This window comes from Citrus sinensis, chromosome 7 (assembly GCF_022201045.2).
Source record: "Citrus sinensis cultivar Valencia sweet orange chromosome 7, DVS_A1.0, whole genome shotgun sequence".
NCBI classification, from domain to species: Eukaryota; Viridiplantae; Streptophyta; class Magnoliopsida; order Sapindales; family Rutaceae; genus Citrus; species Citrus sinensis.
This window is the reverse complement of record NC_068562.1, coordinates 13,252,130-13,273,101: the sequence shown is the minus strand read 5'-3', so window position 1 is coordinate 13,273,101 and position 20,972 is coordinate 13,252,130. Positions and strand designations below refer to the sequence as shown.

Below are 20,972 nucleotides of genomic sequence, written 5' to 3'. Positions count from 1 at the left end.
CCTATATTTAATTTATTCATTTTCATTCAATATTTATATTACGTATAGGTGTAATCACTAACTGTAAAAATTGATCAATGGTTAATGATTTCATCAGTGACCAATACAATTGAATACTAACTTATAGTACTTTGTCTTCTTGCTCCTTGAAGACTCACATGCTTGTGTCTCATTAATTATCATTCTTGATCATTGTTGGCACAAAGCTTGTAGATGCTTTTGTATTGACTATTTGATTGTAGCCTCATCTGATCATCACAAGAAGGCCACCCGATTTGCAGTATAATTTGAACTGAAGATTTCCTGCCAAGAATAGTTCATTGAGGCATTATGTGGAACACTCGGTAACAAACACCGAACACCTAATTTTAACGGTTGGGATCTTTTAATCACAGGAAAAAATAAACTGAATTTTTTTTTTCTTTTAGAGAAAAGGGAAAAGAAAAAGTGCACGGCGTATTTATGTTAGAGAATTTGAAGGATAAAACAAAATTTTCTATTAAAGAAAGCTCGAGAATATTACAAAAACAATTCACACTCTCATAAATCACTTTCAGAATCTTTGTTTTGCTTTTTATGCTTTTTTCTTCTTGAACTTGATACATGCAACACAAATGACAAGGGCATTTATAGTACCCAAAACTTAGTTGTAACCACAAACATAAATTCTCAACCATCACACTAATTATCAACTTAACTCATTCCGCTTCACCTACAACACCTAACACATTCTACTAACATTAAATTATTTTTTAAAACAAGTTTATTGTTATCAACAACTTCATTTTTCTCAACAATTTACACATATGAAGTTTCATTCAAGACCATGTAGAGTTCGCACTCCTTAAGAATTACGAGTTTCCTCAAACTAATGTAAGCGTATTTGGTTTGAAGAAACAAATGAGAGGAGAGGAGAGGAAAGGAGGAGAGGAGGAGAAAATAAAGGAAGAAATATGAATTTTATGCTCAGCCAAACAATGAAAATGATATTGATCCTCTTTTCCACTCATTCTCTCTCTCTCTCTCTCTCTTTCCTTTTCATTTCTCTCCTCTCATATCATATCTTCCAACCAAACATGGAGTAAGGGTAGTCCAGAGACCAATCCTCTCACTTTCCAAGTAGATTTTATATCCATGCATTTATGCTAATGCTATGCAAAATGAGAACTTGATCATTAGGATATTTCCAATTGTAATTAATTAATTTGCAGCTTCACTCTTGAGGTTTGTCACCAGCCAAATTTATAGAGAAACATATATCCATTTCCTAAACAAATAATTTTTTTTCCAAAAAAAAGTATACTTAATTCATTGCTTTCTTCGTCAATCATTATGAAATATATTTCCTTACAACCTTACAAAATCCTGCAGGCATTTCAACCTTCTAAAATCCTGCAGGCATTATAAGGGAGACAAATGGAATATTAATTGATAGGTCATGACTCACATCAACTTATGTATTACACATTCAAACAATGGCAGACAAATTTTTGATAGTTGAAAATTGGCCGGCTAGGCTTCGACATATATATATATATATATATATATATATATATATATATATATATATATAGATATGTAGTCTACTATACAAATTAAATTATTTATATTGTTTTTACTAAAAATTTTATAGTTCGTTACCTTAGTGTATATATATATTAAAAAACTGCAATATTTAAAATTATTTAAATGTAAATTATTATATATATCTTAATAATATATTCATTATAAAGATTCAAGTAAATCTTTGGATTAAATAGATTTTACAATTAATAAAGTATATCTCACGTAGTAATAATATTAAAATTATTTTATACTCTTCATGCTATATCAGTTTCTACATAGCAATTTGTACAAAATTGTTAGTGGCTCTATCATTTTTGTCTTTTTGGTATGTTTCTATTTATTAGAAATTTTATTTTAATATAATAAAAATATTTCTAATAGATTGCAAAATATTAAAATATTTTTCATATTGAGATTATTTTAAAATTTATATATTATTTAAATTTGTATATTATTACACTTATTTTAATATTATATTTCTATTTTATGAAACATTGGAGTCAAATTTTTATTTTTTATTTTTGGATTGATGGAGCTAAAGAGTATTATGGTTGAAAAGGGTCTTGATATCCTTTTTTAGAAACTTTGGGATTTATATGATCATTTTCTCAAATTTTGAGGCTGTTACTATCCTTTTCCCTATATATATTTAAAAATGAAGCTATTTAAATAGGAAAAATGACTTATACACCTTAAATGTATAAAAAAAGAGGGACACAAAACTCTTTAATGTTTTAAACAAGACATCTTTTTAATAGATTTTGTTTGTTTAAGCAATTAAAACGTTAATATGGTACATTAACTTACTAATAACTGGTAATTTATCCAAAAACCTTCCTCTAAAAATCACAAAACAAAACCCTTAAAACAGTGGAATTCCCATGCCTAACCTGCCGCACACAGCCCAGCCGCAGCTCGTGCCGTCTGACGCAGCCCTGAAGCCGGTTCTTCCAGAAGCAAAATTTTCATGTAGTTGTTGTTCATCGTTGAAGTCTCTAAAGCGAGAAAAAGGGAGAGCTCATAGGAGGAGGAGAGAAATTAAACAAAGATGGGCAGTCATGATTCAAGGTACTTCTATGACCAAAAAAGGAGAATTCCCTGAAATCAAAGAAGAGCTCAATGCTCAGTGCAAGGTGATAATTACGTTTCATATTGTGGCTGCTCTCTCTCTCTTTCTCTCTCTTTTTTAATCTTTTTGCATGTTGATCTTTGATATCTGCATTAAGTAATGCTTGATTGGTGGCAGTTTAGCCTTCTTGTTGCTGATTGATCACGGTTCTTAGCTGACCTATTCCTTTTGTTTTGTTGTTTGATATTGGTCTCGATTCTTGAGTCATTGGATTGATGAATGGAGGGACAGCAAGTAGATTTCAAGGTTCCGTAGCTGAAGTTGATGATGGGGTTGAGATTGAGGGGTAGAATGGTAAAGTTGAGGGGTGGGGATGGAGGGAAATGGAGGCCATTGAAGATGGTGATGTTATGGTGAATGCATTGATGATTTCATGTCAATTTGATATGTAATTAATATTATTAAGATTCAGTAAGTATTGTTGTAACAGTTTTTTATTTTTTTTTAACTGGCCCTTTTTTCCAATTTGATCATGGAAGTTTAAATGGTTTGCCTTGTGCATATAAATAAGGGTATATGTTCATGATTTTATTTATAATTAGTGGGTGAATTGTGTAAACAGTAATTATTTTTTGATGACGTGTCTATAGTTAATACATTGATTTATATGTTAGAAGGAGATAATGATAATTATAAGTTAAAAATAATTTTTTTATTAAAATTAACAGAATCCTTTAAGAAATTAAGATTTAAATATATTTTTTAAAATATTAAAGAGTTTATATATATTTTTTTAAACAATTGAGGTGTATCAATCCTTTTCCCATTTAAATAATAGTAGATCGATTGTCAACCTCAAGACTATCATGGGATAAAGATAATTGTGATATAAAACCATCTATATGGCTTATTGTGATAGACTATGGCTACTTAATGGGAGATTTTAAAAATGCAAACGTTATATGCTAAAGCAGAACACTGCAATGCATAGACAATAATGTTAAAATTATGTAGCCTGCATTGAATTCTTTTTAATTCAATATTTATATCACATAAAGGTGCAAAATCATAACAGCTCTAACAATTGATAAATGGTCTTGATTGCATTGTACATTTTGTCTTTCATGCTCCTCGGTGACTCACATGCTTATCTCTCATATTTTTTTATCAATCTTGGCACAAACCTTCTAGATGCTCCGTTTGCTTGTTGCCTCGTATGATTATCACAAGAAAAACCATCTAATTTGCAGTATATCTTGAACTGCATAATATTTACCGCCTTAAGGTATGCTGTCAAACACTTGACAACAAGCATCCAGCACCTTGATTTTAAATATGAGATATTGTGATCACGGAGACAAAAAGTGAAAACTTGATTTCTTTGTTTCAAAAAAAGAAAAAGAAAAATAAAAACCCGACTGTGAATTGGGTTTAAGCTAAATTAATGCTAGTTACCGCATTAACTTACGTTTTTTTTTCTTTTCCTTCTTTTGCTTTTGTTTTTGTTTTTTGCTTTTTGTTTTTACTTTATAATAATAATAATAATAATAATAATAATAATAATAATAATAATAATAATAATATGACTTTTTAATTTAATATAATATTATATAATATTTTTATTTTTACATTATAACTTATTAATAAATTTATAATATAATATAACTAATAATAAATACTTAAATATGAATAAATTTGAAAAATATTAATTTAAAATTAATAAAAATATAAAATATAAAATATTAATATAATATAATATAATATATAATTTAAATTAATCACAAAAAAATTAATATAGTACAATTTAACACCAAACATTGTACATTATTATTATAATACAGTACTAATACAATACAGTATAATATAATACCTCAGTATTAAAATAATACAATACAGCATAATACAATACAGTATGCCAAACGCACTCAAAAGTTAGATGAAGCGTTAAGAGTTGCATGAAACCGAAATTTTTAAGCTCGCTGATGTGAAATAATTTTCTTATCACCCCTCTCACACTTGCAGGCCAGTCCGTGGAAAGGTCTGAAGCTTGTATTTTTAAGCTTATGATGATTTCCAGCAAAATTGTTCTCTCTTTTTCCATGCAACCTCTGGATCCATGCACTTGAACCGAAGCTATTAATGCAATCTAAAGTGAGACCTTGATGAAGAAAGTCCCCATTGAACGACAACGTTTCTGATGCTATCAAAATTATGTTGTAATTAGACTTCATTATGTTCCTTTGCTGAGGATGTGCAGTGATGTAATAGATATATACCCAAATAAGTTTGCTTTGAATGTTGTTCCTCAATTAAAATAACAATTTTAACTCAGATCAAGTTTGGTACACATGAATATCATTTACGCATTAGTTGGTTACATTACTTATTTTAGAATTCCCCCCAATTGAGCCCTGTTTCTCAAGTTTACTCTTAAGTTCAATTTGGCCCGCCGGCGGAGCCAAGACCATAGGCTGGGCCGGCCAATTTAATTTTGTGAATCCTAATTGAATTTTACCAAATATATATATACGGTGGTTCTCTCACGCGGGCACCCGCAACTTCAAAAATTTGCAGACACTCACGTTTCTACCGTTGGATCCCATCAACGGCTGAATTAAGTTGTAAAGTAGAGACAAGTACTGACATTTCTGTCAATGGGCCCGGTCTTCAAAACTTTGAAAAAAAAAAACCATGTCTTCTATTCAATGGGACCATATGAAATAAAAACACAATATAATTGTTTTTAATTACTTTCTTCTCCCAATCCCATCTTCCGCACCTAAGAAGCCAAATCGTTGAATCATCTTCATCATCGGCGAAGTGGCCGGAGCCCGGAGGCTTGTAAAATGAATATAGTATATTGTATTTTTATGTTGGGTAATTTTTAGTTGAGTCTTTATTGTCTATACGAACAATTTTTAAAAAAAAATGTAAAATGAATCAATTAAATTCTTTTAAATTTAAATTTTCGTCATTTAAGTTTTTAATTTAATTTATTCGTTATAAAAGTTAACAGCACTGAGGGTATTTTAATAAAAAAAACCCATTGAACCGCGTCCTTATTCTTTATTTATTCACAGATATTAATAGTTTAAATTAAATAATATTTTTATATTATCTCAGCCACAATTAATGTTATAACTTACAAAAATTGTCCATATTCTTTGTGTCAACAATGAGACGGACAGTGCAATGTCATCTTTTTTTTTTTTTTTGAAAAGAGATTTCAATTAACCACTGGCTGGAATGTTGAAGGCTGTGGAATCCAATTAGCCTTATGAATATGAATTTTCTGATCATTGCCAACTCTCCACTTAGAGCCCGAGCAAATAATTTTCCTTCTCCACAGAATGCTTCTCCAAATATATGAAGGGTTTGAGCCGAGCTTTGCATCCAAGAAATTTTTTGACTGGAAATACTTGGCTTGCAGGACCCTTGCCACTAGCGAGTCTGGACATTGCTGAATCCTCCAGCCTTGCTTTGCTAGAAGGGCTCGGTTAAAACTTGAAAAATCATAAAATCCCATCCCTCCATTACACTTAGCTTGACTCATCTTTTCCCACTTCGCCCAATGAATATTCCTCCCTTCCCTCTTGGAACCCCACCAGAACTTTGCCACCATTCTTTGAATATCATCACAAACGCCCATCGGAATTTTAAAAACGCTCATTGCGTAGGCTGGGATGGCTTGAACAGCAGCTTTGATTAAGACTTCTTTCCCTCCACAAGAAAAACATTATGCCGCCAGCTTGAGATCTTATTGAAAACCTTCAGCTTGATGTCATTGAAAAAGCTGCTTCTCTTTCTCCCGATCATAGACGGCGAGCCTAAATATTTTTCATGTCTCGACACAATATTGAGCTGAAAGAGATTCCCAATTGCCTCAGCTTGATCTTGCTGTACATTGCCACTAAGAAAAAGAGAAGATTTCTCGAAATTAAAAATTTGACCGAAAGCTGTGGAGTAGCACTCAAGGATCATCTTCAGATTTTGACAGTCGGCCATGGAAGCTCTGCTGAAGACAAGGCTGTCATCAGCAAATAAAAGGTGCGAAATCTTCAAATCGTTTCCAAATGATAGCCCATGAATAAGCCGTTGTTGCTCAACCTGTTGCAGCAAGGAAGAAAAAGCCTCTGCACATGTAATAAACAAATACGGAGAGAGGGGGCAACCTTGTCTTAAGCCCCTTTGGGGTTTAATTAAGCCTTTCATTGAGCCATTTATTAACACAGAGAAGGAAACCGAACTAATGCACCTCATGATCAAGCTAATCCATTGATGCGAGAAGCCTAGTTTTTTCGAAGTTTGCTCTAGGAAATTCCATTCCAATCTGTCATAAGCTTTACTAACATCCAGCTTTAATGCAATTAATCCATTTCGCTTGCCTTTACAATGCCTTATCTTGTGCAAACATTCGTAGCCAACTATGATGTTGTCAGTGATCAACCTATTGGGGATGAAGGCACTTTGCGACGGAGAGATGATTTTGTGCAAAATTTGCTTAAATCTATTAGCAACTGTCTTAGCTACAATTCTATAGATAACATTGCACAAACTAATAGGCCCAAAGTCTATCACTTTCCTAGGCTTCCCGACTTTTGGTATCAAAGCAATATAAGTGTGATTTAGAGGGCATATGGTACCTTGTGAATTGAGGATATGCAGACAAGTGGTGAGCACTCCCTCCTTAACTGTATGCCAATGCTTTTGGTAAAACACTGCTAGCAAACCATCCGGCCCCGGAGCCTTCGTTGGGCACATTTGACTCAAAGCTTCCAAAACTTCCTCGGCTGTAAACGGTTCCTCCAAACTCTCATTCATGCTGGCTGAAACTCTCGGAGTTATTCCTTCCAAGGCTGCTGCAATTTGATCCTGTCTCGACTGGGTTCTGTAAAAAGATTGGTGAAATAATTGCAAAACTCATGCTCCACTTCTTTTGGCTTCTCAATCCATCTCCCGAAATTATCTTCAATCCCCTAAATTCTGTTTTTTTTTCCTTCTTGCCGTCGCTTTGCCATGAAAGAATTTTGTGTTTTTGTCCCCCTCCTTGAGCCAATCTACTCTTGAGCGTTGCTTCCAGTAGATTTCTTCATCCATGAGGATATTTTGGATTTGCTTCTCCACCTTTCGAATTTCCTCACCATTTTCATATTGCACCCTTCTTTGTTTTAACTCCCGCAGCTGATTCTTTAGCTTCTCCAATTTTTTGTCACGCTTTCTAAACTCCAGCTTGCTCCACCCCAACAGCCTACCCATCGAATCTTTTGTTGCTTGTCGAAAGGATTGGGCTGGATCTTCACTGTTCCAATTTCTATACAAACTCCATTCCTCCTTGATTATCTCTTTGCACACGTCATACGAGCTCCACGTATCCTCATAATGGATTTGCGAGGAATGTCTACCCCTTTGGTTCATGCCCCCACTTCTCTCCTGAACAGCCATCAGCACGGGACAATGATCCGAAGTCCAGGTGTCAAGGTTGCTTGCTTCACAGTCCACAAATCTGTCACTCCAAGCTTTATTGCAAACAAATCTATCCAACCTTTCTTCCATGAATCCCTGCCCATATCTTCCATTATTCCAAGTAAAAGCATACCCCCGATACCCGACATCCTTTAAGCCACAATCTCTCAAAACTTCTCTGAAATCATTAATTAAATTCACGTTCCTGTCATTGCCGCCACTCTTCTCATCCGGATGTAAAATTTCATTAAAGTCTCCACAACACAACCAAGGGCTAGAAGATAAAACCGCCAGCCGCCTGAGGAGCATCCAAGTGTGTTTTTTCTGTCCTGTTTTCGGATGTCCGTACACTCCTGTAACTCGCATTCGATTTCCATTTGGTATTTGAGTTTCGGCATCAATGTGGTGCTGACTGTATGAATTAATTTGCACCCCAATATCTGACTTCCAGAGCATTGCTATTCCGCCTCCTCTTCCATTACAGTTCACCGCGAGGCAATTCTCAAAACTCAGCTTATTTGCAATCACATTCATTTGCATGGTTGATACCTTTGTTTCACACAAAAACACCAGCTGAGCACCATGCAATTGGAGGATTTTTCTTAAGGCTTGAAATGCTCGGGGATTCCCCAGACCCCGAACATTCCAGCTGAGGATATTCATAGCTTCCGGCGGGACTGGCCACCAGCCTCCGCCGATATCTCCAAATTGTTTGCTTCCATGACTACCACTTTTTCCAGTACCAACGGTTCCCAACCCAGCTGAAGTCTTGTTGTTGGAGAGACATGCACCAGATTGTTTGTCTCGAGCTTATTGGGGCTAGAGAGCTTTGTTTTTTTCCTTGGGCTCTGCCCGAATTTTTTTACCTTTAGCCTTTTCCGAGCTCGTAACTCCATTTCCCCCCCCCCCCCTCGCTTAGATCTCTAGTTAATTTCTTCCACTTCCTCTTATTGGGCTGTAGTTGAGATATTTCCGGCCCATCGTTTATTTCAGCTTCCTCTTCATGACTTATTTGCATTTTTCCCTCTCTTTTGGAATGCCATTTCCCGCTTGTGTGCCCATTTTCCTTGGGGCTGTTGCATTGCCAGTTTCCCCAGCTTGCTTGTTGCCGTCATTTTGCTTTTTTTCCGCTGACTGTATCACTTCTCGCATTAATTGTTGCTCAGCTACTCCTCCTACCACATCCTTCTTGGCATGCTCCATGGTTTGCCCCATTTCCTTCTCACTTGGTATCGACCCGTTTGCCCCTATCGGGTTTTCTTGGTTTTGCCCTTGCTGTTGCGGGAAGCTGTGATTTCCTGAGCTTGCTGATTTTTCATCCGATTTACCAGCCCCATAGTTCCACCTTTCCTTGTTCTGATTCCTCTTTGTAAAACCCCCTACCGTAATCGCTTTCATCCAACTCCCATATGGTAGATCTTCTCTTGGGTGGTCTTGGTACTTGCCACACTCTTTGTATTGATGTCCAATAATTCCACAGCAATAACAAAAATCCGGCAAGTGTTCATAAACCACCGGAATTGGGATATCAGTTTCACCTTCTTGCTTTAGAAATAGAATCTTCTCTAGCGGCTATGTTATATTAATTGAGACTCTTATTCTGGCAAATTCTCCAATACAATCTCCATTATCATTCGTTTGAACCTCCTCTACTGATCCAATCTTCCCGCCCAAGTCCCGGAGAAAATCTTTATCCATACACGCCAGTGAGACATTACGAATCTGCACCCAAAAGGATGTATGAGTAAAAGATTGTTTTGCGACTTCCCCAATCCCCCTTGGCTCAGCGAGCACAGTCAAGGCCCTGTCGAAGTGCCATGGTCCCCCTTTTAGCATTCTTTTTTTGTCTGCTTCTTCAGCAAATTTGAACATGAAGATGTTGTTTCCCATGCTTTCGATCTTGACTTCTTTGAAAGTCCTCCACACCTGCTGTAACGCAGCCTTAAGACCCTCTTTATTTACTCCCTTTGTGAGAAGTACTTTGCCCACTAAGCATCCTGCCATCATTTGTTCTTTCTTTTTTTCCAAATTCACCTCCAGCGTTATTTTGGCTTTGTCTTCCTCTCTGATAGTTATTGCTTGACACTTGCGAATTAGCTCTTCAGTATCCATGGTAGTTAATGCTTGGACATGGAGTAAGTTATTTCGGCTCGCTAGCTTTAAATCGTGCCCCAACGCTCTACACTAACTATTGCTTTCGAAGCTTTCTCAACCAGCTCACCAATCCCAAAAGCTGACTGTTTTGGATTACCTTCCACTCAAAGGGAGTGACCACATGAGTCCTTACGACCCCTCAATACTTCCATTCAAGCCTCTCTAAAGGAGAGAGAGCTTTTCGAAGGAAGACCCAAATTCTACCCCAGTGCAATGTCATCTTAAGATGACTTTTAATTCTTCATTAATTGATCCATTTTACAAACTTCTGGTCTCTATTTTTTATTTTTTCTTTTTACAAGTAATAAGGATTCAACTAAAAACTACTCAATATAAAAATACAACATACTATATTATTATTTTTTTTTCTCTTCTCCTATTTCCATCTCCCCACACCCAAGACCCAACGAGATTTGGCGGTACTCTCACTCACGCACAGATGAAAATTGAATGTAGATTTTTTTAATTCCTTTCCTCTTTTTTTTTTCCAAAACTAACCTTTATAAAGATCAATATACAGTCATCATCATCACCATTTTTGCTTCTCCATCTTTCCATCATCAAAATTATCTCCTTCCAATCGAAGAAGATGAAGCAAAAGAAGGAAAAAACACTTCGGTACGTTACCCAATAAAAATAAATAAAACTTAACGACCCATCTAAATAATCAAGCTTAAAGGTATCTCTAATCAGGGGCAGATTCAACTGGGAAAAGAAATCCTTTAATAATTAATTTAGTTTTCCTAAAATTTTCAATAAATTTTTTTGAAGCCCCCACTAGTTTATAGTCAAACCCGCAATACATAATTACACTTAAATTCCCACACTCCAAATTTTTAAATTCAAATCAAAAGAGATGGGCTTCTTGGGTCCGCCTATCGTGCAACAGTTGCACGGTACCACTGAATTTTGTCTTTTTCCAAAAATCACACTACACTATCCTATATTTTATAAGAAAACTGAATAAATACTATAAGTTAGAGCATCACCAAAAGACTCTTCAAATAAGTAATAGATTTTATTACTTATTTGAAGAGTCACATCAACATTTAAGGCTCCAAAAGACACTCTAATTAAGATTCTTCAAATAAGAAATGATTCTCTCTCTTCAAATTTGAAGAGTTACTTTCTTCCTCTTCAATTTATATTTTATTACTTTTTGTTGAAGAAAAAGAGAAAGGTGCTTTAATTACTATTGACTTTTTCTTTAAAAAAATAGTTATTAAATTAAAATAATATTAACTCATTTCTATTTGAAGAGTTTTTTGGAGAATAATATCTTTTTTCACTCATCTATTTGCCACATAGGTAAGCAAATAAATATTTGAAGAGTAAAATTTATAGTCTTTTGGAGATGCTCTTACAAATTTTTATATATAGGTCTTTTTCTCTGGATAAAATCATAAAATGACTTTTGAAAAACATTTTAACTGTTATTATTATTATTATTTATTAATGTCATTATTATTATATTAATATTATTAATATTAAAATTTATTATTTTAATTGTTATGATTGCTTTAATTAGTTGTTATTATTATTATTATTTATTGATTTTATTATTGTCACTATTATTAAAATATATTAAATTTATTATTAATTATTGTTAATATTATTTTATTAATATTAATAAATTTTATTAATCTTATTATTCTAATTATTATATAAATATTAATGTCGTCGTCGTCGTCGTCATCATCATCATTAAACTTGATAATTTTTTTTGTTTTGACTTTTAAGTAATACCACTATCATTATTATTATTTTGCCTTAATTAAGCATTAAATATATTTTAATTATTTTTTATTTTTTATTATAATAGATAAAAATATAAAAATAAATTATACTATAATATTATTTTATTATATCATATTATATTTATTTAAAAATAATTAATATGAAAATAATAATTTAATATAATTAATAATAATTTTAAATAATTTTAGTTTAATATTAGTAAAAAATTAATGCAGGATAATACCAATTACCAAACGTTGTATAATTTTATAATAATTATTATAATATACTGCTAATGTAATATAATATAATATAATACATGTGCATTACATAATATAATACAATATAATATATTATAGTGTGCCAAACAGACCTTTAACTTTTTGAGTGATGGTGGTCTAGAGGGATATAGAGAAAGTAAAGATAATCGTGGTAGAACTTTTGCAATGGTTGATTAGCTATCATCACAAAGTTTAGGCTAATACAATAAAAATTAAGTAACTACCCTATATTTAAAAGAGCATTTGAAAATCAATAAATTTACTATTCAATTGTTTTTAATCAAGAATAAATAATAAATTATCATTACAGCAAGATTCACAAGCTCAAATATCTTTAAAAAATGATAATTCTCAAGAAACACGAAGCTCAAATGCTTTTGAAATATTCTTTAAAAAATAAATTGACTTCCTTTTATATTATTCTTTATTTATCTTTCTATAACTTTGTTGGGCTATATATATTGATATTTTATAGGTAAATTAACACATTGTATGTATAAATAAACTAACATGTCAACTAATGCTAAAAACAAACATGTAATAAAAAAGTAAAGTTTTGTAATATTAAAATAATAAAATTTTACAACCTAAGACTTTTTACATGTTTCTTATTTTGAAATTTCACCTTTTTTATTTTATAATTTTCTAAAGTATCAAAGTTAATAACCTATGTTCTTAAAACATATTCAATTTATTTATTTTACATTAAATATATATTATATAACAAAAAATATTATTTACATTTATCAAATTTTCATGTGTTTAAAAATTTTATGTGATATTACATTATTATATTTACACCATCAATCATTTTTATGATCAAATTAAGTCAATGGATCAAATTTTAAAAAATTTAAAACAACAGAAATTATGTAAGTGAATATTTAAAAAATTTTAGCTTTTATGATTTTGTAATAAACAGTAGGGACTTAAGTGTTAATAACCAATTGAACACATCCTGGCCGTTGAACACTTTAGCCGTTGATCCATTGGCTGAGTTAAAAAAAGACACAAGGTGGGGTACTGTGTAACTGTTGCACTGTAGGCAGACCCGGCTTTGTAAATTAAAATCAAACTCATAAATATTAACATTAATTTAATTTTTAGACGGCCCACAAACTCATTAATAAATTTTTTATTAATCTTATATTTTCTAATTCCACGGGTAGTCCAGCCCACATAAAAAATCCTTAAACATCTTTTTATTTTGGTTGTTTACATAGAAAAAGACTTATTTAATAACATTGATAATAAAGTTGTAATGCAATGTATCAATGTATGAAAACTCATAAAAAACAATTGTAAACATATGCTGAAGTATTATAAATTTTTTAAATTTATATTTTATTACTTTTAAAAATTTTTTATATTACCGTTGAATAAGCCACAGTGTAGGGATGGCAATGGATTGGATTTGATCCAAGATCCATGTGATCCAAATCCAATCGGATCGGATTTGGATCGGTTTAAAATGGATTTGGATCGGATTTGGATATCGATGTGCGGATCTAAGACGGATCTGGAGCAGATATGGATCTATCTTAATATCTAAATCCATATCCATATCCACTCATCTTTTAATTTTATTTAATTTTAAAAGTTTCTTAATAATTGTGGAATGATAATGATAATAAACTTTATTCATAGCATATTAGTAGTATTTACCATGTATTTAAACTCTTAAAACTTAAAGGTTAGTTTTGTAAATTTAAAGGTCAGCCAACCTCAAAGCATGTACATGCAATATTCAAATTGCAATCCAAGTAATATAACCTGGTAATTTATTTTATCATATTGGCCAAATAATTTTTAAGGAATATGGTCATAATAAAAATAATAAAGGACTGAATATAAATCATATTTAATTTATATGTCATTATGTAATGTTGTAGGGATGATGGTAGGTGTATCGTGGATATTAGAATGATGAAGGAGACAATAGAATATTAGATTGATCTTACTCCTGCAATTACTTCTGAATGATATTTTATTATATTTCTTATTTGTTGTTTTGGTATAGAAGTATAAGCTACAATATTTATTATATTTTTGAGAAAAATTATATAATTTATTTGTTATCAATACATTTTAGCCTTCAATTTTCAATCTAAAAAATTATTACTTTTTTATTACGGAATTTTAGAATTCATGACGGATCTAGAGCAGATTTGGATTTTAATTTTTTTTCAGATTTGGAGCGGATATAGATATTTATTTCTTTTTTAGATCTGGATATGGAGCGAAAAATATGGATTCATAACGAATCTGGAGCAGATACGGATCTTGATTTTTATTATGGATTTGGATCTGGAGCAGAGTAGATCCAACCCATATCTGCCCCATTGACATCCCTACCACAGTGAATCAATATGTTGTCTCCGCCCAGTCTCTAACTGAAGATTTTCTCCACAAAAAAAAAAACAAAAATAGCGGAAATTGAAGAAGAAAAAACACGGGCCAGGACATTCCTAAGAAACTTGAAAGTTCGTGAAAGAAGAGCAAAATGAGGCATTTAAGCCACAGCTGAGGAAAATTAGAAGAGTAACATGTTGGACACGTCATCTCCGGCCACGTTGCCGTTGATGATGAAGATGATCCAACGACTTGGCTTCTTGGGTGTGGGAAGATGGAGTTGGAAGAAGAGAGAGAAACTTAAAACTTGTATACTGTTTTTATATTCACGTGGTCCCCATTAAATAAAAGAAATAATTTTCTTTCCAAAGTTTTGAAGACGGGCCCACACACAGAAAATGTCAGGAGTCGCCTTGACGCCTTTACTTCACGACTTAATTCAGCCGTTGATAGGATCCAACGGTCGAAACGTGAGTGTCCGCATATTTTTTAAGTTGTGGATGTCCGCGTGAGAGAACTACTATATATATAATATAGTATCTTCACTTTTCCCCTCCTCTTACCCTCCCTCTGAAAACGCATGGCTTCTATTGCTTTCATTCCAAGAGGCCAACCAACTGAAATTATTCATTGGTAATAACAGAACCATTGCCTGGGCCAATTAGAGTTTAAAAGATTAGTACAGCCCGGCCTATGATTGCCCAAGTCGGCGCCGGTAGAATGCAAGTTTGTACAGAAAATAGAAACACGATGAATCTATGCATGCATCAACTAAAAGAAACCATTGCCTACGCCAATAAGAGTTCAACAAAAGGATTGCCATCAACCCCAATATCACTGCCACATACGATGCAGCAAAACTCCAATTGAATGCCACCTTATCAATTGCAGATTCATCTTCTTCTGCTGGTGTCGTTGGTAGTGGTGGTGGTAGGTCACTGCTGCAATTCTTCAGGACTGGTGGACCACAGAGAAGTGGATTTCCTCTGTAATTGTTTTCATCAAAGTTCGCAAACTGCCTTGAATTAGGAACTGGCCCTAACAAATCGTTGTATGACACATTAAAAATTGCTAAATAGTTTAGCTCAGACAATTCAAGAGGAATTCGGCCACTTAATTCATTGTAAGAGAGGTCCATGCTCTCTATCATCTTCAAATTAGAAAAATTCCTCGGTATAGATCCTGAAAAATGATTATGTGACAGATTCAACGCATGCAGCTCTTGAAGGAGTCCGATTTCTGAAGGGATGTCTCCGGTTAATTCATTGCTTGACAAATCCAGACCCGTCATGTAATTGAGAACATCTCCTTTGTAAGATTCATATCTATTCTTGGCCATGAATTTTATTTCTACTCGTTCACTTGATTCTCGATAATCTTCTCCCGGCAGCATCAAGCTAAGAATAGAATTATAATAATTACCCATTGAAGGAAATGGTACAAGGATTCCATGCCAAATTACAAATCCATTAAAGGAATCACCCTCTTCCATCCACAGCGAAATGTTGGTAAAGCATGAAGGTATTGACCCATTGAGATTATTACAGGAAATATCGACAATAGATAGTTTCCTTAAATGACACAGTGGCTCAGGAATATTACCTTGCAGATTGTTCCCTCTCAAAAGAAGAGCACGTAAATTCGAATCCTCATTGATCAAATGCGGAATATTTCCTGAGAATTCATTGTCCCTTAAATCGAGTGTCGTCAATTGGGAGCTCTGTAACAATGCATTTGGAATTGTACCATTGAGAGAGTTGTTATGTAGAAAAAGGTGCCGAAGTGATGAATGATTAGATGAAAATTCTAGGGGCCCATATAACTTATTTCCGGAGATGTCAAGAATTCTAGTAACTTGAAGATTGCTCAGTGGAACGGAAACATCACCTTCCAAAGAATTTCTCGACATTAAAAGAACATCTAAATTTGAGAAGTTACCTGCCCAATGAGGAAGTTGACCAGATAACATATTGTTGGATACATCTAGGATATATAATGAAGGAGCATTCAGCAATCCCTCTTCAAGCCTCCCAGTAAACTGATTGTCGCTCAAATATAACCACGCCAGTTGGGTCAAATTCATGTATTTTGGAAAAATTTGCCCAACAAAAAGGTTATGTGACAGGTTCATGAACTCCAATGAGACACAACCGGTGAGAAATTGTTTGGGTAATTCTCCTGAAAAGTTGTTGGAAGACAAATCCAGAAACAGGAGCCTTTCCATGTAGCCAGTAGATGGAGGAATACTGCCTACAAAACTATTTTGTGACATGTCTAAATACACCAATTCCGGAAGGATCACACCAAAATTATCCGGAAGCGTACCAATGAAATTGTTGTTGGAAATAACCAGATGAAGCAAATCTCGTTTTGAGTCGGGCAAGTGAAGACGTCCTGTCAGGAAATTGTTGAACAAAAACAGGATTTCTAATTTTGTGTTATTCTGCAGCAACCAAGTGGGAATTGTACCAGCCAAATTGTTATGAGAGAGGTCAATGTATCGTAAGTCATACTGATATTGAAGGAAACTTGGAATGGTTCCACTAACGTTGCAGTGCTGTAAATTGAGCACTTTCAATTGAAATTTTGGTGGCCATGGAAAGTTTTCAGTTTCAATCTGTAATCTTGAAATTTGGAGAACCTCAAGTCTTGAATGGTTAGCTAATACACTTAAAGAGAATGATCCTTGAAATTTGTTATCAGATAGTGATAGATATTCGAGGGATGTGAGATTGGCAAAGACAGATATTGGCAAACTCCCACTTAACTGGTTGGACGAGAGATCAAGAACTCGAAGGTAAGTCAGGTTGCTGAGACATTGAGGGAGACTTCCATCGAATTTATTCCCACTGAGATTCAACTCAACGAGGTTCTTCAACTCACATATTCCTGAAAGGAAATGAAAAAATGTTAGACAGAAAGCGTTGCTGAAATGAATCAGGTGTTCGACCTAATGCCTGAATGCATGTGCCTGAAATGAATCAGGTGTTCGATCTAATACCTGGAAAATATGTACTCACATTCTAAGTGACTTAGCAAGTGAGCAAGAACAATCTGAAGGAAATGAAGATCAGATCAAGATGAATAACTAGTCATATGACCGTCCTTGCAGAGCACTCTTTGATATAAACCATTAGATTGAAACGGTAGTAGCCGTTATTCTTAAATTACGGCTGTGAACAGTAATACTATCTTTCTAGTGTAGCAAGACATCAACTTTGTATAAATTAAGATGAAAGGCAACGAAAAAGATTATGCTGTACTATTGGCTCCCCTCAAATATCTTCTTAACACCCCCTCTTCAGATATATTTACTTTAATTCTAAAATACCCTTTTAATTAACACTCCTAATTTATTATTATTTCCTAATTTTTAAAGTTGCTTTTTCACTCTTAAAATCATATTCTTCTATTTTATTTTTATTTTTTGCAACATTTAATGAGAAGTTCTTTTATGGATAAATTTATGAATGAAAATCATTGACTTGAAAATTATGATTTGAATTAATTTGCAGAAGAAAGAAAATGGAATTGAAAAGAAATTATTTAGATTTACACAAACGAATTAGATACATGAGAGGTCATACAAAAAAAAAAAAAAAGAGGAGAGAGAGAGCGAGAGAAAGATGGATGATGAATCAATTCGCAGAAACAATATATAAGAAATTTGCATGGGGTTTAAGGAGTTAGACCTGGAAAAAAAATTGATTGGTTTAATTAGATTTAAATTGGTCTTCAAATGTAATTTTAGTAGAAGATTGGTTTTATTAGGACAACGAAGGGGTGCTAATAGCTACACTCTTTCATTATTATTATTATTTTGGATGAACGTCGACAGTAAGAGTAAAGCTTTATTGATAAAAGGAAAACGTTTATGTTCCTTAATTATAATATATAATTTAAGGATATGAAATTAAATTACTCTACAAGGGGGACTATTATAATTAACAAAACTTAGTTCAAGTTTATTGGTATAACAATCTAGACCCAACAAGGAGATATTCTCTATTTTGGCCACACAACTCATCAAATAATTAATTATGTTTTGGGATTTACAATCCAAAATGTGTATGGTAAGTTAGGACAACTCAAATCAAGACTTGTAAACTACTTAGCCTGGAAACTCACTTCTTAACGTTGTGAGATGTTACAATAGTATCTTAAAGCAGACAATATCAACTTTTGTATAAAATTCCGTCTCTAAGTAGAAAGGGCTGTAAATAAAAGGTAATGGTACCTTGCATTGTTAAAGAGCCAGTTAGTCCGTTACCACTTACATCCAACACTTCCAAATTTCTCAAATTTGCTAATCCTAAATTAATAAAAAAAGAAAAATGAAATTGAGATTGGAACTTTTATAAGAAAAGAGTAAGATAGTTGATGTTCAAAGAAATAAAATCTTAAAACATACCTTTCTTAGGTTTGAAGCCTTCTTTTAAACCATTGGCTCGAAGGAGTAGAGTGGTCAAAGAAGTTAGTGAAGTCAAAAGTGGAACTAGACTGTCGTTGAAGGAATTATAACCAATATTTAAAATCTTCAACCGTTTCGAAATCCCATGGGTGTTGGAAGCTGCAAAAGAAAATCTTTCACAATTAGAACCAAAATTAAAGGGGGTTTTGACCCAACAGTGATATGAGCATCGGGCCTATCTTTCTTTCTTTTTTTTTTTTTACGTTGTGATAGTACATAGCTACGTGATAAGAATAAAGAATAAAATGTCTATTTGACATGACTTATTTAATGGTCATAAGTGTTTATTTAATCTTATAAGTTCTTATCATAATTTTTGTTGTTATTTGATTGTTTTTCTAATAGAGCTTTTGAAGATTAAATAAATTATTTTACCCCTACTAGCCAAAGTTTTAATTTTGGATTTTTGGAGTAGAGGTTGAAAAGTTTTTTTTAAATGTTGAAATATCTTCTACTTATTTAACGATTTTATTTTATTCTTTTCATGCATAACTTTAAAAAAGTTGTCTATTAAAGTAATTTCATAAATTTTTAACAAAAACTCTTATTGACAACCAAACAACTAATTTTTTTTAAAGTAAAAGTTCTATTATAAAATATCTATTTAAATAAGTTCTAGTTGAAAAGTTGTACCAAACAGAGCAAAATAGTCATTTAATTCCTATATTTTGAGTTAAATATTTGCTTACTTCTTGTATTTTAGAAAATTCCTCAGGACACTCTTACTAATAAATATATTATATTCCTACTCTTACTTTTTCTTTATTTTTACAATAATACCCTTACAATAATATTATTAGAGATACTAATGAAACAAAAAAAAAGTGAAATCAAATTAGCCTTAAAAAATAAAATAAAAATTACTCTAAATATTTTGTTATTATTTTACTTTTATGATTTATTTGATAACTTAATTTTTAAAAGTTTATTAAGATTATTGCAAAGGTATTAAACATTGCTTTAAATTACTAATTAGTAATTATTCGTTAATTTGCTAATTAATTTTTTTATAGATAAAAAAATTAATGCCAATAATTTTATTCGAAAGCTATTATTATAAAAGCTAAGAAAAGATAAGAGTGAGATTATAACATATTTAATAATAGAAGTTTCTGGAAGTATTTTTTAAAATATAAAGACTAAATGGGCACCTAAGCTAAAATATGGGAAGTAAAGGATTATTTCCCCTGAAAATATATAAGAAATCAAATCTCTACCGTACACAGAAACGAATGCACTTAAGACTTAAGATCCTTAAAACACCAACAGTACTTAAATCAGCGTTTAATCCAAATAAAGCATGCAATGACCTTTCATAGATTTTACCTTTATTCTCGTCCCAACCTTCAAATCTATTGTTCCATAAGTCAAGCACGTGCAGTTCTTGGAAAGGAACAAATAAGGACATATTTATAATTGGAAATCCATCAGAAGCGTCAACAGAGTTGACTCTTATAGCATCACCGAGTGAGAGTTCCATCACCCGACCTGTGGTGGCGTTGCACTTGATTCTCTCCCAGCTACAGCAATCAGAGGTTCTATTATCAACCCATGAAACAAGGATGGCATCTGCATATTGCATATCACTGACTGATTTTATGAAGGCCTTGATTTCCAACAGACCCATCCTCTCGCTATCCCAGCAGCTTTTATGTCCATGCATTTGAACAAAAGCTATAGCGACCCACAATGAGAACTTGAATATAATTAAAAACCTTCCCATTGTAATTAATTTTGCCGGCAATTTGCAGCTTCACTCTTGGAGCTCGTCACCAGACAAATATATAGAGAATAACATCAATGCGTTTGCTAAACAAATATATGTTTTGCCAAGAATGTACCTCGTGGCTTCCTCCATCAACTACTTGCAAACATATAT

The 20,972-nt window shown here is 32.9% G+C and overlaps 4 protein-coding genes across 4 annotated transcripts; all 4 read right to left on the bottom strand.

Moving 5' to 3' along the window:
• Window positions 1–5,861: 5,861 nt before the first annotated feature.
• On the bottom strand, window positions 5,862–6,305 carry LOC127898806 (uncharacterized mitochondrial protein AtMg00310-like). Its single transcript, XM_052431292.1, has one exon. It carries the CDS (start codon window positions 6,303–6,305, stop codon window positions 5,862–5,864), a length of 444 nt encoding a protein of 147 aa, XP_052287252.1.
• A 1,298-nt stretch (window positions 6,306–7,603) lies between these two features.
• On the bottom strand, window positions 7,604–8,761 carry LOC127898805 (uncharacterized). Its single transcript, XM_052431291.1, has one exon. It carries the CDS (start codon window positions 8,759–8,761, stop codon window positions 7,604–7,606), a length of 1,158 nt encoding a protein of 385 aa, XP_052287251.1.
• Window positions 8,762–9,106: 345 nt separating this feature from the next.
• On the bottom strand, window positions 9,107–10,210 carry LOC127898804 (uncharacterized). The gene is made up of 2 exons (XM_052431290.1): window positions 9,743–10,210; window positions 9,107–9,670 (listed from the first exon to the last, which is right to left on the bottom strand). Exons 1-2 carry the CDS (start codon window positions 10,208–10,210, stop codon window positions 9,107–9,109), a joined length of 1,032 nt encoding a protein of 343 aa, XP_052287250.1.
• A 5,103-nt stretch (window positions 10,211–15,313) lies between these two features.
• On the bottom strand, window positions 15,314–20,720 carry LOC107178894 (receptor-like protein 15). The gene is made up of 4 exons (XM_052431289.1): window positions 20,420–20,720; window positions 19,034–19,192; window positions 18,860–18,934; window positions 15,314–17,511 (listed from the first exon to the last, which is right to left on the bottom strand). The coding sequence occupies exons 1-4, from the start codon at window positions 20,718–20,720 to the stop codon at window positions 15,314–15,316; spliced, it is 2,733 nt and encodes a 910-aa protein (XP_052287249.1).
• Window positions 20,721–20,972: the final 252 nt, after the last annotated feature.

Bases quoted from the DNA above. Each gene is read 5' to 3' on its own strand.
- LOC127898806 (XM_052431292.1), bottom strand. From the start codon at position 6,305: ATGAGCGTTTTTAAAATTCCGATGGGCGTTTGTGATGATATTCAAAGA.
- LOC127898805 (XM_052431291.1), bottom strand. From the start codon at position 8,761: ATGAATATCCTCAGCTGGAATGTTCGGGGTCTGGGGAATCCCCGAGCA.
- LOC127898804 (XM_052431290.1), bottom strand. From the start codon at position 10,210: ATGGATACTGAAGAGCTAATTCGCAAGTGTCAAGCAATAACTATCAGA. The intron at 9,671-9,742 runs GTTCAAACGAAT...AATATAACATAG, and splicing joins AGATTGGATCAGTAGAGGAG to CCGCTAGAGAAGATTCTATT.
- LOC107178894 (XM_052431289.1), bottom strand. From the start codon at position 20,720: ATGGGTCTGTTGGAAATCAAGGCCTTCATAAAATCAGTCAGTGATATG. The intron at 19,193-20,419 runs GTAAAATCTATG...TTTCTTTTGCAG, and splicing joins AGGTTGGGACGAGAATAAAG to CTTCCAACACCCATGGGATT. The intron at 18,935-19,033 runs GTATGTTTTAAG...TTATTAATTTAG, and splicing joins AGGCTTCAAACCTAAGAAAG to GATTAGCAAATTTGAGAAAT.